Genomic DNA, 17,221 nt, shown 5'->3' with positions numbered 1-17,221 from the left:
GGTGGAGGTATTCAGAGAGTTACATGGACCCTGCTGGGTGGAGGTATCCAGAGAGTTACATGGACCCTGCTGGGTGGGTGGAGGTATCCAGAGAGTTACATGGACCCTGCTGGGTGGAGGTATCCAGAGAGTTACATGGACCCTGCTGGGTGGGTGGAGGTATCCAGAGAGTTACATGGACCCTGCTGGGTGGGTGGAGGTATCCAGAGAGTTACATGGACCCTGCTGGGTGGAGGTATCCAGAGAGTTACATGGACCCTGCTGGGTGGAGGTATTCAGAGAGTTACATGGACCCTGCTGGGTGGGTGGAGGTATTCAGAGAGTTACATGGACCCTGCTGGGTGGGTGGAGGTATCCAGAGAGTTACATGGACCCTGCTGGGTGGAGGTATCCAGAGAGTTACATGGACCCTGCTGGGTGGAGGTATCCAGAGAGTTACATGGACCCTGCTGGGTGGAGGTATTCAGAGAGTTACATGGACCCTGCTGGGTGGGTGGAGGTATTCAGAGAGTTACATGGACCCTGCTGGGTGGAGGTATCCAGAGAGTTACATGGACCCTGCTGGGTGGAGGTATCCAGAGAGTTACATGGACCCTGCTGGGTGGGTGGAGGTATTCAGAGAGTTACATGGACCCTGCTGGGTGGGTGGAGGTATCCAGAGAGTTACATGGACCCTGCTGGGTGGGTGGAGGTATTCAGAGAGTTACATGGACCCTGCTGGATGGGTGGAGGTATCCAGAGAGTTACATGGACCCTGCTGGGTGGGTGGAGGTATTCAGAGAGTTACATGGACCCTGCTGGGTGGGTGGAGGTATTCAGAGAGTTACATGGACCCTGCTGGGTGGGTGGAGGTATACAGAGAGTTACATGGACCCTGCTGGGTGGAGGTATCCAGAGAGTTACATGGACCCTGCTGGGTGGGTGGAGGTATCCAGAGAGTTACATGGACCCTGCTGGGTGGGTGGAGGTATTCAGAGAGTTACATGGACCCTGCTGGATGGGTGGAGGTATCCAGAGAGTTACATGGACCCTGCTGGGTGGGTGGAGGTATCCAGAGAGTTACATGGACCCTGCTGGGTGGGTGGAGGTATTCAGAGAGTTACATGGACCCTGCTGGGTGGAGGTATCCAGAGAGTTACATGGACCCTGCTGGGTGGGTGGAGGTATCCAGAGAGTTACATGGACCCTGGTGGGTGGGTGGAGGTATCCAGAGAGTTACATGGACCCTGCTGGGTGGGTGGAGGTATTCAGAGAGTTACATGGACCCTGCTGGGTGGAGGTATCCAGAGAGTTACATGGACCCTGCTGGGTGGAGGTATCCAGAGAGTTACATGGACCCTGCTGGGTGGAGGTATCCAGAGAGTTACATGGACCCTGCTGGGTGGGTGGAGGTATTCAGAGAGTTACATGGACCCTGCTGGGTGGAGGTATCCAGAGAGTTACATGGACCCTGCTGGGTGGGTGGAGGTATTCAGAGAGTTACATGGACCCTGCTGGGTGGGTGGAGGTATACAGAGAGTTACATGGACCCTGCTGGGTGGGTGGAGGTATCCAGAGAGTTACATGGACCCTGCTGGGTGGGTGGAGGTATCCAGAGAGTTACATGGACCCTGCTGGGTGGAGGTATCCAGAGAGTTACATGGACCCTGCTGGGTGGGTGGAGGTATCCAGAGAGTTACATGGACCCTGCTGGGTGGAGGTATCCAGAGAGTTACATGGACCCTGCTGGGTGGGTGGAGGTATCCAGAGAGTTACATGGACCCTGCTGGGTGGGTGGAGGTATCCAGAGAGTTACATGGACCCTGCTGGGTGGAGGTATCCAGAGAGTTACATGGACCCTGCTGGGTGGAGGTATTCAGAGAGTTACATGGACCCTGCTGGGTGGGTGGAGGTATTCAGAGAGTTACATGGACCCTGCTGGGTGGGTGGAGGTATCCAGAGAGTTACATGGACCCTGCTGGGTGGAGGTATCCAGAGAGTTACATGGACCCTGCTGGGTGGAGGTATCCAGAGAGTTACATGGACCCTGCTGGGTGGGTGGAGGTATCCAGAGAGTTACATGGACCCTGGTGGGTGGGTGGAGGTATCCAGAGAGTTACATGGACCCTGCTGGGTGGAGGTATCCAGAGAGTTACATGGACCCTGCTGGGTGGGTGGAGGTATCCAGAGAGTTACATGGACCCTGGTGGGTGGGTGGAGGTATCCAGAGAGTTACATGGACCCTGCTGGGTGGGTGGAGGTATCCAGAGAGTTACATGGACCCTGCTGGGTGGGTGGAGGTATCCAGAGAGTTACATGGACCCTGCTGGGTGGGTGGAGGTATACAGAGAGTTACATGGACCCTGCTGGGTGGAGGTATCCAGAGAGTTACATGGACCCTGCTGGGTGGGTGGAGGTATTCAGAGAGTTACATGGACCCTGCTGGGTGGGTGGAGGTATCCAGAGAGTTACATGGACCCTGCTGGATGTGTGACAGGAACAGGGTGTACTCAACATCTGATGATGTCATAATTATGTGTACTCAACATCAGATGATGTCATAATTATGTGTGTAGGTGAAAGAAGCAGAAGAGAATGCAGCCCTGGAGGAAGAGAGGAAGAAACAACAGGTGATTTACCCTTCTCTCTCTCTCTCTCTTTACCCTCCTCTCTCTCTCTTTTCCCTTTCTCTTTACCCTCCTCTCTCTCTTTACCCTCCTCTCTCTCTCCCCTTCTCTCACTCTCTCTCTCTCTACCCTCCTCTCTCTCTCTCCATTTACCCTCCTCTCTCTTTCTCTCTCTACCCTCCTCTCTCTCTACCCTCCTCTCTCTCTCTCTACCCTCCTCTCTCTCTCTTTACCCTCCTCTCTCTCTACCCTCCTCTCTCTCTCTCTCTTTACCCTCCTCTCTCTCTTTACCCTCCTCTCTCTCTCCCCTCCTCTCTCTCTCTCTCTCTTTACCCTCCTCTCTCTCTACCCTCCTCTCTCTCCCTCTCTTTACCCTCCTCTCTCTCTCTCTTTAGGACTGATACTGTTCCTCCTTAATATGCTTCACCTCAGCGACTACAACATTATTCATACTCGTGTGATTTGAGGTTTGAGTTTTACGACATTGTTCATGAACATCTTTCACTCCCCTCTCCCTCTCTCTCCCTCTCTCTCCATCCCTCTCCCTCTCTCTCTCTCTCCATCCCTCTCTCTCTCTCTCCATCCCTCTCTCTCTCTCTCCATCCCTCTCTCTCCCTCTCTCTCTCTCTCTCTCTCCATCCCTCTGTCCACCTCTCTGTCCACCTCTCTCTCTCCACCCCTCTCTCTCCACCCCCCTCTCTCTCCACCCCCCTCTCTCTCTCTCCATCCCCCTCTCTCTCTCTCCATCCCCCTCTCTCTCTCTCCATCCCCCTCTCTCTCTCTCCATCCCCCTCTCTCTCTCATCCCCCTCTCTCTCCATCACCCTCTCTCTCTCCATCACCCTCTCTCTCTCTCCACCCCCCTCTCTCTCTCTCCATCCCCCTCTCTCTCTCTCCATCCCCCTCTCTCCATCCCCCTCTCTCTCTCTCGCTCTCCATCCCCCTCTCTCTCTCTCCATCCCCCTCTCTCTCTCTCATCCCCCTCTCTCTCTCTCTCATCCCCCTCTCTCTCTCTCATCCCCCTCTCTCTCTCTCCATCCCCCTCTCTCTCTCTCCATCCCCCTCTCTCTCTCTCCATCCCCCTCTCTCTCTCTCCATCACACTCTCTCTCTGTCCATCACACTCTCTGTCCATCACACTCTCTGTCCATCACACTCTCTGTCCATCACACTCTCTGTCCATCACACTCTCTGTCCATCCCCCTCTCTCTGTCCATCCCCCTCTCTCTCTCCATCCCCCTCTCTCTCTCCATCCCCCTCTCTCTCTCCATCCCCCTCTCTCTCTCCATCCCCCTCTCTCTCTCCATCCCCCTCTGTCCATCCCCCTCTCTGTCCATCCCCCTCTCTGTCCATCCCCCTCTCTGTCCATCCCCCTCTCTGTCCATCCCCCTCTCTGTCCATCCCCCTCTCTCTCCACCCCTCTCTCTCCACCCCTCTCTCTCCATCCCCCTCTCTCTGTCCACCCCCCCCTCTCTGTCCACCCCCCTCTCTGTCCATCCCCCTCTCTGTCCATCCCCCTCTCTGTCCATCCCCCTCTCTGTCCATCCCCCTCTCTGTCAATCCCCCTCTCTGTCAATCCCCCTCTCTGTCAATCCCCCTCTCTGTCAATCCCCCTCTCTCTCCATCCCCCTTTCTCTCCATCCCCCTCTCTGTCCATCCCCCTCTCTGTCCATCCCCCTCTCTGTCCATCCCCCTCTCTGTCCATCCCCCTCTCTGTCCATCCCCCTCTCTGTCCATCCCCCTCTCTGTCAATCCCCCTCTCTGTCAATCCCCCTCTCTGTCAATCCCCCTCTCTCTCCATCCCCCTCTCTCTCCATCCCCCTCTCTGTCCATCCCCCTCTCTGTCCATCCCCCTCTCTGTCCATCCCCCTCTCTGTCCATCCCCCTCTCTGTCCATCCCCCTCTCTGTCCATCCCCCTCTCTGTCCATCCCCCTCTCTGTCCATCCCCCTCTCTGTCCATCCCCCTCTCTCTCCATCCCTCTCTCTGTCCATCCCCCTCTCTGTCCATCCCCTCTCTCTCTCCATCCCTCTCTGTCCATCCCCCTCTGTCCATCCCCTCTCTCTCTCCATCCCTCTCTCTGTCCATCCCCCTCTCTCTCCACCCCTCTCTCTCTCCACCCCTCTCTCTCTCCATCCCCCTCTCTCTCCCCCATCTCTCTCCATCCCCCTCTCTCTCCATACCTCTCTCTCCATCCCCCTCTCTCTCCACCCCTCTCTCCATCCCCCTCTCTCTCCACCCCTCTCTCTCCATCCCCCTCTCTCTCCACCTCTCTCTCCATCCCCCTCTCTCTCCACCCCTCTCTCTCCACCCCTCTCTCTCCATCCCCCTCTCTCTCCATCCCCCTCTCTCTCCATCCCCCTCTCTCTCCATCCCCCTCTCTCTCCATCCCTCTCTCTCTCCATCCCACTCTCTCTCCACCCCTCTCTCTCCATCCCCCTCTCTTTCCACCCCTCTCTCTCCATCCCCCTCTCTCTCCACCCCTCTCTCTCCATCCCCCTCTCTCTCCACCCCTCTCTCTCATCCCCCTCTCTCTCCATCCCCCTCTCTCTCCATCTCTCTCTCTCCATCCCCCTCTCTCTCCACCCCTCTCTCTCCATCCCCCTCTCTCTCCATCCCCCTCTCTCTCCATCCCCCTCTCTCTCCATCCCCCTCTCTCTCCATCCCCCTCTCTCTCCATCCCCCTCTCTCTCCATCCCCCTCTCTCTCCATCCCCCTCTCTCCACCCCTCTCTCTCCATCCCTCTCTCTCCATCCCTCTCTCTCCATCCCTCTCTCTCTCCATCCCTCTCTCTCTCCATCCCCCTCTCTCTCCATCCCCCTCTCTCTCCATCCCCCTCTCTCTCCATCCCTCTCAGGCTGAGTTGGAAGCCTTTGAGAATCGTCAGAAGGGCAGACGTAAGAAGCGAGGGAAGAGAGGAGAGGAGGAGGAGGAGGCGGAGGGTGGTTGGAGGAGGTATAGAGTGGTCATGGTGTCTCTGGGTGGAGTTCTACTGGCTGCTGTCGCTTTCTATCTCATACAAATGGATTAGACACACACACACCATCACACACACACACACACACCATCATACACACACACCAACACACACACACACACCATCATACACACACACCAACACACACACACCATCACACACACACCAACACACACACACCATCATACACACACACCAACACACACACACCATCACACACACACCAACACACACACACCATCACACACACACCAACACACACACACCAACACACACACACACACACCATCATACACACCAACACACACACACCATCACACACACACACCAACACACACACACACCATCATACACACCAACACAGACACACACACCATCATACACACACACACCAACACACACACACACACCATCATACACACACACCAACACACACACACCATCACACACACACCATCACACAAACACCAACACACACACACACCATCACACACACACCAACACACACACACCAACACACACACACTATCATACACACACACCATCACACACACACACCATCACACACACACCAACACACACACACCATCACACACACACCAACACACACACACACACCATCATGCACACCAACACAGACACACACACCATCATACACACACACACCAACACACACACACACACCAACACACACACACACACCAACACACACACACACACCAACACACACACACACACCAACACACACACACCATCACACACACACCATCACACAAACACCAACACACACACACACCAACACACACACACCAACACACACACACCAACACACACACACTATCATACACACACACCATCACACACACACACCATCACACACACACCAACACACACACACCATCATACACACACACACCAACACACACACACACACCATCACACACACCATCACACACACCATCACACACACCAACACACACACCAACACACACACCAACACACACACCAACACACACACCAACACACACACCATCCCACACACCATCACACACACCAACACACACACCAACACACACACCATCACACACACCAACACACACACACACACACCATCACACACACACCATCACACACAGCAACACATACACCAACACACACATACACCAACACACACCAACACACACACACCATCACACACACCAACACACACACACACCATCACACACACCCAGACAACATCTCACAGGCAGACAGAAACAGACAGGCAGACAGAAACAGACAGGCAGACAGACAGACAGACAGACAGACAGACAGACAGACAGGCAGGCAGGCTTGCAGACAGGCAGGCAGGCAGGCAGACAGACAGACAGACTCTTCCTGGTTCAGATGATGTCTACTTTAGCAGAGGAGAGAGAACCAGTATCACTTCCTGTTTCACTCTCTGAATGATTTATGATCTATTAGGATGGGTCTGAAATGGAACCCCATTAGGATGGGTCTGAAATGGAACCCCGTTAGGATGGGTCTGAATTGGAACCCCATTAGGATGGGTCTGAAATGGAACCCCATTAGGATGGGTCTGAAATGGAACCCCATTAGGATGGGTCTGAAATAGAACCCCGTTAGGATGGGTCTGAAATGGAACCCCATTAGGATGGGTCTGAAATGGAACCCCGTTAGGATGGGTCTGAAATGGAACCTCATTAGGATGGGTCTGAAATGGAACCCCATTAGGATGGGTCTGAAATAGAACCCCATTAGGATGGTTCTGAAATAGAACCCCATTAGGATGGGTCTGAAATGGAACCCCATTAGGATGGGTCTGAAATGGAACCCCATTAGGATGGGTCTGAAATGGAACCCCATTAGGATGGGTCTGAAATAGAACCCCGTTAGGATGGGTCTGAAATAGAACCCCATTAGGATGGGTCTGAAATGGAACCCCATTAGGATGGGTCTGAAATGGAACCCCATTAGGATGGGTCTGAAATGGAACCCCATTAGGATGGGTCTGAAATGGAACCCCATTAGGATGGTTCTGAAATGGAACCCCATTAGGATGGGTCTGAAATGGAACCCCATTAGGATGGTTCTGAAATGGAACCCCATTAGCATGGGTCTGAAATGGAACCCCATTAGCATGGGTCTGAAATGGAACCCCATTAGCATGGGTCTGAAATGGAACCCCATTAGCATGGGTCTGAAATGGAACCCCATTAGCATGGGTCTGAAATGGAACCCCATTAGGATGGGTCTGAAATGGAACCCCATTAGGATGGGTCTGAAATGGAATCCCATTAGGATGGGTCTGAAATGGAACCCCATTAGGATGGGTCTGAAATGGAACCCCATTAGGATGGGTCTGAAATGGAACCCCATTAGGATGGGTCTGAAATGGAACCCCATTAGGATGGGTCTGAAATGGAACCCCATTAGCATGGGTCTGAAATGGAACCCCATTAGGATGGGTCTGAAATGGAATCCCATTAGGATGGGTCTGAAATGGAACCCCATCAGGATGGGTCTGAAATGGAACCCCATCAGGATGGGTCTGAAATGGAACCCCATTAGGATGGGTCTGAAATGGAACCCCGTTAGGATGGGTCTGAATTGGAACCCCATTAGGATGGGTCTGAAATGGAACCCCATTAGGATGGGTCTGAAATGGAACCCCATTAGGATGGGTCTGAAATAGAACCCCGTTAGGATGGGTCTGAAATGGAACCCCATTAGGATGGGTCTGAAATGGAACCCCGTTAGGATGGGTCTGAAATGGAACCTCATTAGGATGGGTCTGAAATGGAACCCCATTAGGATGGGTCTGAAATAGAACCCCATTAGGATGGTTCTGAAATAGAACCCCATTAGGATGGGTCTGAAATGGAACCCCATTAGGATGGGTCTGAAATGGAACCCCATTAGGATGGGTCTGAAATGGAACCCCATTAGGATGGGTCTGAAATAGAACCCCGTTAGGATGGGTCTGAAATAGAACCCCATTAGGATGGGTCTGAAATGGAACCCCATTAGGATGGGTCTGAAATGGAACCCCATTAGGATGGGTCTGAAATGGAACCCCATTAGGATGGGTCTGAAATGGAACCCCATTAGGATGGTTCTGAAATGGAACCCCATTAGGATGGGTCTGAAATGGAACCCCATTAGGATGGTTCTGAAATGGAACCCCATTAGCATGGGTCTGAAATGGAACCCCATTAGCATGGGTCTGAAATGGAACCCCATTAGCATGGGTCTGAAATGGAACCCCATTAGCATGGGTCTGAAATGGAACCCCATTAGCATGGGTCTGAAATGGAACCCCATTAGGATGGGTCTGAAATGGAACCCCATTAGGATGGGTCTGAAATGGAATCCCATTAGGATGGGTCTGAAATGGAACCCCATTAGGATGGGTCTGAAATGGAACCCCATTAGGATGGGTCTGAAATGGAACCCCATTAGGATGGGTCTGAAATGGAACCCCATTAGGATGGGTCTGAAATGGAACCCCATTAGGATGGGTCTGAAATGGAACCCCATTAGCATGGGTCTGAAATGGAACCCCATTAGGATGGGTCTGAAATGGAATCCCATTAGGATGGGTCTGAAATGGAACCCCATCAGGATGGGTCTGAAATGGAACCCCATCAGGATGGGTCTGAAATGGAACCCCATTAGGATGGGTCTGAAATGGAACCCCATTAGGATGGTTCTGAAATGGAACCCCGTTAGGATGGGTCTGAAATGGAACCCCGTTAGGATGGGTCTGAAATGGAACCCCGTTAGGATGGGTCTGAAATGGAACCCCATTAGGATGGGTCTGAAATGGAACCCCGTTAGGATGGGTCTGAAATGGAACCCCGTTAGGATGGGTCTGAAATGGAACCCCGTTAGGATGGGTCTGAAATGGAACCCCGTTAGGATGGGTCTGAAATGGAACCCCGTTAGGATGGGTCTGAAATGGAACCCCATTAGGATGGGTCTGAATTGGAACCCCATTAGGATGGGTCTGAAATGGAACCTCATTAGGATGGGTCTGTAATGGAACCCCATTAGGATGGGTCTGAAATAGAACCCCGTTAGGATGGGTCTGAAATGGAACCCCATTAGGATGGGTCTGAATTGGAACCCCATTAGGATGGGTCTGAAATGGAACCCCATTAGGATGGGTCTGAAATGGAACCCCATTAGGATGGGTCTGAATTGGAACCCCATTAGGATGGGTCTGAAATGGAACCTCATTAGGATGGGTCTGTAATGGAACCCCATTAGGATGGGTCTGAAATAGAACCCCGTTAGGATGGGTCTGAAATGGAACCCCATTAGGATGGGTCTGAATTGGAACCCCATTAGGATGGGTCTGAAATGGAACCTCATTAGGATGAGTCTGTAATGGAACCCCATTAGGATGGGTCTGAAATGGAACCCCGTTAGGATGGGTCTGAAATAGAACCCCGTTAGGATGGGTCTGAAATGGAACCTCATTAGGATGGGTCTGTAATGGAACCCCATTAGGATGGGTCTGAAATGGAACCCCGTTAGGATGGGTCTGAAATAGAACCCCGTTAGGATGGGTCTGAAATGGAACCCCATTAGGATGGGTCTGAAATGGAACCCCATTAGGATGGGTCTGAAATAGAACCCCGTTAGGATGGGTCTGAATTGGAACCCCGTTAGGATGGGTCTGAATTGGAACCCCATTAGGATGGGTCTGAAATGGAACCCCATTAGGATGGGTCTGAATTGGAACCCCATTAGGATGGGTCTGAAATGGAACCCCATTAGGATGGGTCTGAAATCGAACCCCATTAGGATGGGTCTGAATTGGAACCTCATTAGGATGGGTCTGTAATGGAACCCCATTAGGATGGGTCTGAAATGGAACCCCATTAGGATGGGTCTGAAATGGAACCCCATTAGGATGGGTCTGAAATGGAACCCCATTAGGATGGGTCTGAATTGGAACCTCATTAGGATGGGTCTGTAATGGAACCCCATTAGGATGGGTCTGAAATAGAACCCTGTTAGGATGGGTCTGAAATAGAACCCTGTGCACTGTGTTAGACCTCATAGGGAACAGGACAAACATATTTAGTCTCATTATTACAAGTGTTATTCTTCTTATTATCAGGATTATTATTGTTCTGAAACTCGGTCTGCAATCCAGCTGGTTTTAACTCCGTCTAGAAACACCTTTCACATCGGGACCACCAGGACATTTATGATTCAAGGGTCTCGGAGTAGGAATGCTGCTGATCTAGGATCAGTCGTTAGCATCTTATTCAGGATGATATGAAAATGTCAAACTGATCCTAGTTCAGCGTTCATGTCTCTATTGAGTCAACATCAGTCTGATTGGGGGATTTATTTCTGATTGTTGTGAGATCTGTGTGGCGAGCGGTGAGGTGTTATTGTCTGTTGATCTGATGATCGATGATACTTTGTTTTGTGTAATAAAATAAAAATAAAATCTGAATTTGGAAATAATGAAGTCTATTTTCATGTCTCAACTGTTGATGATGCCCTTTGGTGTTCTGGCAGCACACACACACACACACACACACCACCGACACACACACACACACACACACACACACCACCGACCCACACACACACCACCGACCCACACACACACACCACCCACCCACACACACACACCACCGACCCACACACACACACCACCGACCCACACACACACACCACCGACCCACACACACACACCACCGACCCACACACACACACCACCGACACACACACACACACACCACCGACACACACACACACACACACACACCACCGACCCACACACACACACACACACACCATCGACAAATACACACACCACCGACCCACACACACACACCACCGACACATACATACACACACACCGACCCACACACACACACACACCGACCCACACACACACACCACCGACCCACACACACACACACACCACCGACACATACACACACACACCACCGACCCACACACACACCACCGACACACACACACACCACCGACCCACACACACACCACCGACACACACACACACACACACCACCGGCACATACACACACACACACACACACCGACACTCTCACACACACACACTGACACACCACCGACACACAGGGTCATGGTGCATGTGTCCTGGTCTGACCGTCTGGGTATCTTTACCTGGTCTCTCACTCTGAGGGCGGACGTCCCTGCCAGCCGTCTCGGTCAATTATAATAATGTTGATGAAGTCAAATCTGTGTGAAAGTTTCTCCGAATCTAAGGAAACAGGAGCAGGAGTGTTGAAGGTTGAAGAGAGAGAGAGTCGGGGAGAGAGAGTTAGGGGGGAGTATGAGTCAGGGAGAGAGAGCGAGTCGGGGGGGGGGGGGGGGGGGTAGTCGGGGGAGTAAGAGTCAGGGAAAGAGAGTCAGGGGGAGAGAGAGTCAGGGAGAGAGAGAGTCAGGGGGGAGTAAGAGTCAGGGAAAGAGAGAGAGTCAGGGAAAGAGAGAGAGTCAGGGAGAGAGAGAGTCAGGGAGAGAGAGAGTCAGGGAAAGAGAGAGTCAGGGAAAGAGAGAGTCAGGGGGAGAGAGAGTCAGGGAAAGAGAGAGTCGGGGAGAGAGAGTCAGGGAGAGAGAGAGTCAGGGAAAGAGAGAGTCAGGGGGGAGTAAGAGTCAGGGGAAGAGAGAGAGTCAGGGGGGAGGGAGTAAGAGTCAGGGGGGGAGAGAGAGGGAGTGTGTGTGTGTTAGTGGGAGGAGTCTGGGTAATGATAGGGCGGTAGAGGTTCTGCCTGGAGTCTTTCCCCTGGAGTCTCCCAGAGCAGCACTAGGCTACTGGAGATTTACCGTCTACCGTACGGGACAGAGATGAGTGTGAGGTGAGGGTAAAGAGGCAGGCATCATGTTACCATCTCGAGACATCGCGGTCCCGCACGTCACCTTCAGCGGCACTGAGGTAAGAAACTCACTTCTCCTTTCTACATGTTTTACCTCCTCTCTCCCTTTCACATTCCTCCTATCGCTCCTCTGCTCTCTTTAATATTTTAGAGGCTATTAGAGATGTTTTTCTTCTTGTTCTCCTGCATCTGTAATGGTTCTGTAAGCCTAATGACTTTAGTCCTATGATAAATATTATATTTAATTCAGAAATAGTCCACGCCTCCATATAAACATTTTAGCTGTTGTTAAATTGTAGTGAGAATATCTCTTGAGAAACTTTAGCCAGAAACAACACACACAAACACAACTTCTATAGGCAGAATGCCCACATTCAGACGGCTGGTCCACATTCCCTCTGTCTGATTCGGTTAGTTCCCACCGGGAGATTATTTAATCCAACGGATCTCTTCCGGTCTGATCGGTTAACTGGCCCGCAGGTACGTGCGCCAGCTGCGCGGCTCCTATTTAAAGCGCACGAGGTGTGAAACCGTCTCCCCTTCTCCTCGAGCGACGCACCGGGCACGTCGCGTTTCCATGTGTGGGAGACAGAAACACAATCACACTTTCTCTCTCCCCCCTCTCTCTCTAAAAATAACCGTCTTTCTCTTGAGTGGAGAGTTCAGATTCCCTGGTCCTGCACCGGGGGCACGCGGCTGTGCGGCTGGCTGAACGGAAAGTCTGAAGCGAAAAATACCTCGCGGATAAAAATACCCCCCCCCCCCTCCCCCCTCCACACACACACACACACACACACACACACACACACACACACACACACATAAGGGCTAGAGATGACGCTTAGTCCTAGTGCTGCTTCCGTTGGTGGAAAAAACGGGCACCGGAGACCTCATCCCCCTCGTAATTTACCTGGAAGGAAAGGATTCCCCCGACCACCACAGTATCATATGCCGTTATTTTCCGTTACATCCACTTGGGTCAGAGCGAAATTGTCAACTCTGGAACGGCCAGTCCAATGTGAACAGAAGAGGTGACAGTTTAGTATATGTGAGGTGGTAAGCTAATTGATGACGCGCTAGGAGTGAATAACTATGTAATATTAATTTATTTTCGGGAAAAGACGGACGGCGTTCTTTGCGCACTGTTATGCACTAGGACCTTGTAGAGAGAAGAGCTATATAAATAGTTTGTATGGCTCTGTCATTTGTCGCCAAACCTAGAAGCGGTAATGTCCTGTGTCTCCCACTCCTGGTAAAGTCATTATTGTGAATTTTGAGATGAGCGTCTGAAAGTCTCTTCTAACAACCAACTAGGCTAGAGGTATGGGTTAACTCAGGGACATTTAAAACAATATTCAACCAAACAAAGCATGAGACTATCTAACTACTAGTTATAGTACTGCTGACCTATCTAACTACTAGTTATAGTATTGCTGACCTATCTAACTACTAGTTATAGTACTGCTGACCTATCTAACTATTATAGTACTGCTGACCTATCTAACTATTAGTTATAGTACTGCTGACCTATCTAACTACTAGTTATAGTACTGCTGACCTATCTAACTATTATAGTACTGCTGACCTATCTAACTACTAGTTATAGTACTGCTGACCTATCTAACTATTAGTTATAGTACTGCTGACCTATCTAACTACTAGTTATAGTACTGCTGACCTATCTAACTACTAGTTATAGTACTGCTGACCTATCTAACTATTATAATACTGCTGACCTATCTAACTATTAGTTATAATACTGCTGACCTATCTAACTATTAGTTATAATACTGCTGACCTATCTAACTACTAGTTATAGTACTGCTGACCTATCTAACTACTAGTTATAGTACTGCTGACCTATCTAACTATTAGTTATAGTACTGCTGACCTATCTAACTACTAGTTATAGTACTGCTGACCTATCTAACTACTAGTTATATTACTGCTGACCTATCTAACTATTAGTTATAGTACTGCTGACCTATCTAACTATTATAATACTGCTGACCTATCTAACTACTAGTTATAGTACTGCTGACCTATCTAACTACTAGTTATAGTACTGCTGACCTATCTAACTACTAGTTATAGTACTGCTGACCTATCTAACTACTAGTTATAGTACTGCTGACCTATCTAACTACTAGTTATAATACTGCTGACCTATCTAACTATTAGTTATAGTACTGCTGACCTATCTAACTACTAGTTATAGTACTGCTGACCTATCTAACTACTAGTTATAGTACTGCTGACCTATCTAACTACTAGTTATAATACTGCTGACCTATCTAACTATTATAGTACTGCTGACCTATCTAACTACTAGTTATAGTACTGCTGACCTATCTAACTATTAGTTATAGTACTGCTGACCTATCTAACTCCTAGTTATAGTACTGCTGACCTATCTAACTATTAGTTATAGTACTGCTGACCTATCTAACTACTAGTTATAGTACTGCTGACCTATCTAACTGTTAGTTATAGTACTGCTGACCTATCTAACTATTAGTTATAGTACTGCTGACCTATCTAACTACTAGTTATAGTACTGCTGACCTATCTAACTATTAGTTATAGTACTGCTGACCTATCTAACTATTAGTTATAATACTGCTGACCTATCTAACTATTAGTTATAGTATTGCTGACCTATCTAACTGTTATAATACTGCTGACCTATCTAACTATTAGTTATAGTACTGCTGACCTATCTAACTATTAGTTATAGTACTCCTGACCTATCTAACTGTTATAATACTGCTGACCTATCTAACTGTTATAATACTGCTGACCTATCTAACTATTAGTTATAGTACTGCTGACCTATCTAACTATTATTATACTGCTGACCTATCTAACTACTAGTTATAGTACTGCTGACCTATCCAACTAATAGTTATATTACTGCTGACCTATCTAACTACTAGTTATATTACTGCTGACCTATCTAACTATTAGTTATATTACTGCTGACCTATCTAACTATTAGTTATAGTACTGCTGACCTATCTAACTGTTAGTTATAGTACTGCTGACCAATCTAACTACTAGTTATAGTACTGCTGACCTATCTAACTATTAGTTATAGTACTGCTGACCTATCTAACTGTTAGTTATAGTACTGCTGACCTATCTAACTATTATAATACTGCTGACCTATCTAACTACTAGTTATAGTACTGCTGACCTATCTAACTACTAGTTATAGTACTGCTGACCTATCTAACTATTAGTTATAGTACTGCTGACCTATCTAACTATTATAATACTGCTGACCTATCGAACTACTAGTTATAGTACTGCTGACCTATCTAACTACTAGTTATAATACTGCTGACCTATCTAACTATTATAATACTGCTGACCTATCTAACTATTAGTTATATTACTGCTGACCTATCTAACTATTAGTTATATTACTGCTGACCTATCTAACTATTAGTTATATTACTGCTGACCTATCTAACTATTAGTTATAGTACTGCTGACCTATCTAACTACTAGTTATAATACTGCTGACCTATCTAACTACTAGTTATAGTACTGCTGACCTATCTAACTATTAGTTATAGTACTGCTGACCTATCTAACTGTTAGTTATAGTACTGCTGACCTATCTAACTATTATAATACTGCTGACCTATCTAACTACTAGTTATATTACTGCTGACCTATCTAACTAATAGTTATAGTACTGCTGACCTATCTAACTATTAGTTATAGTACTGCTGACCTATCTAACTATTATAGTACTGCTGACCTATCTAACTACTAGTTATATTACTGCTGACCTATCTAACTATTAGTTATATTACTGCTGACCTATCTAACTATTAGTTATAGTACTGCTGACCTATCTAACTACTAGTTATAATACTGCTGACCTATCTAACTACTAGTTATAGTACTGCTGACCTATCTAACTATTAGTTATAGTACTGCTGACCTATCTAACTATTAGTTATAATACTGCTGACCTATCTAACTATTATAATACTGCTGACCTATCTAACTATTAGTTATAATACTGCTGACCTATCTAACTACTAGTTATAGTACTGCTGACCTATCTAACTATTAGTTATATTACTGCTGACCTATCTAACTAATAGTTATAGTACTGCTGACCTATCTAACTAATAGTTATAGTACTGCTGACCTATCTAACTATTAGTTATAGTACTGCTGACCTATCTAACTATTATAATACTGCTGACCTATCTAACTATTAGTTATAGTACTGCTGACCTATCTAACTATTAGTTATAGTACTGCTGACCTATCTAACTATTAGTTATAATACTGCTGACCTATCTAACTACTAGTTATAGTACTGCTGACCTATCTAACTATTAGTTATAGTACTGCTGACCTATCTAACTAATAGTTATAGTACTGCTGACCTATCTAACTATTAGTTATAGTACTGCTGACCTATCTAACTAATAGTTATAGTACTGCTGACCTATCTAACTACTAGTTATAGTACTGCTGACCTATCTAACTATTAGTTATAGTACTGCTGACCTATCTAACTAATAGTTATAGTACTACTGACCTATCTAACTATTAGTTATAGTACTGCTGACCTATCTAACTACTAGTTATAGTACTGCTGACCTATCTAACTACTAGTTATAGTACTGCTGACCTATCTAACTACTAGTTATAGTACTGCTGACCTATCTATTAGTTATAGTACTGCTGACCTATCTAACTATTAGTTATAGTACTGCTGACCTATC

At 48.2% G+C, this 17,221-nt stretch overlaps 2 protein-coding genes across 2 annotated transcripts in view; both read left to right on the top strand.

The window, feature by feature from the left end:
• Nucleotides 1-6,012, top strand: part of LOC139404170 (NF-X1-type zinc finger protein NFXL1-like) — a 30,458-nt gene extending 24,446 nt beyond the window's left edge. Inside the window, exons 6-7 of the mRNA XM_071147193.1 lie at nucleotides 2,556-2,609; nucleotides 5,461-6,012. Coding sequence (XP_071003294.1) covers nucleotides 2,556-2,609; nucleotides 5,461-5,634 — 228 coding nt within the window. The 3' untranslated portion in view covers nucleotides 5,635-6,012. The remainder of the gene's footprint in view (nucleotides 1-2,555; nucleotides 2,610-5,460) is intronic.
• Nucleotides 6,013-12,340: 6,328 nt separating this feature from the next.
• LOC139404169 (atrial natriuretic peptide-converting enzyme-like) overlaps nucleotides 12,341-17,221 on the top strand; it is a gene marked incomplete at its 3' end in the record, with an annotated part of 97,567 nt that continues 92,686 nt past the window's right edge. Inside the window, exon 1 of the mRNA XM_071147191.1 lies at nucleotides 12,341-12,526. Within this exon, the coding sequence (XP_071003292.1) occupies nucleotides 12,473-12,526 (54 nt within the window). The remainder of the gene's footprint in view (nucleotides 12,527-17,221) is intronic.

This window comes from Oncorhynchus clarkii, unplaced genomic scaffold, assembly GCF_045791955.1.
Source record: "Oncorhynchus clarkii lewisi isolate Uvic-CL-2024 unplaced genomic scaffold, UVic_Ocla_1.0 unplaced_contig_5411_pilon_pilon, whole genome shotgun sequence".
Classification (NCBI taxonomy): Eukaryota; Metazoa; Chordata; class Actinopteri; order Salmoniformes; family Salmonidae; genus Oncorhynchus; species Oncorhynchus clarkii.
This window is presented reverse-complemented; position numbering and strand designations above follow the sequence as displayed.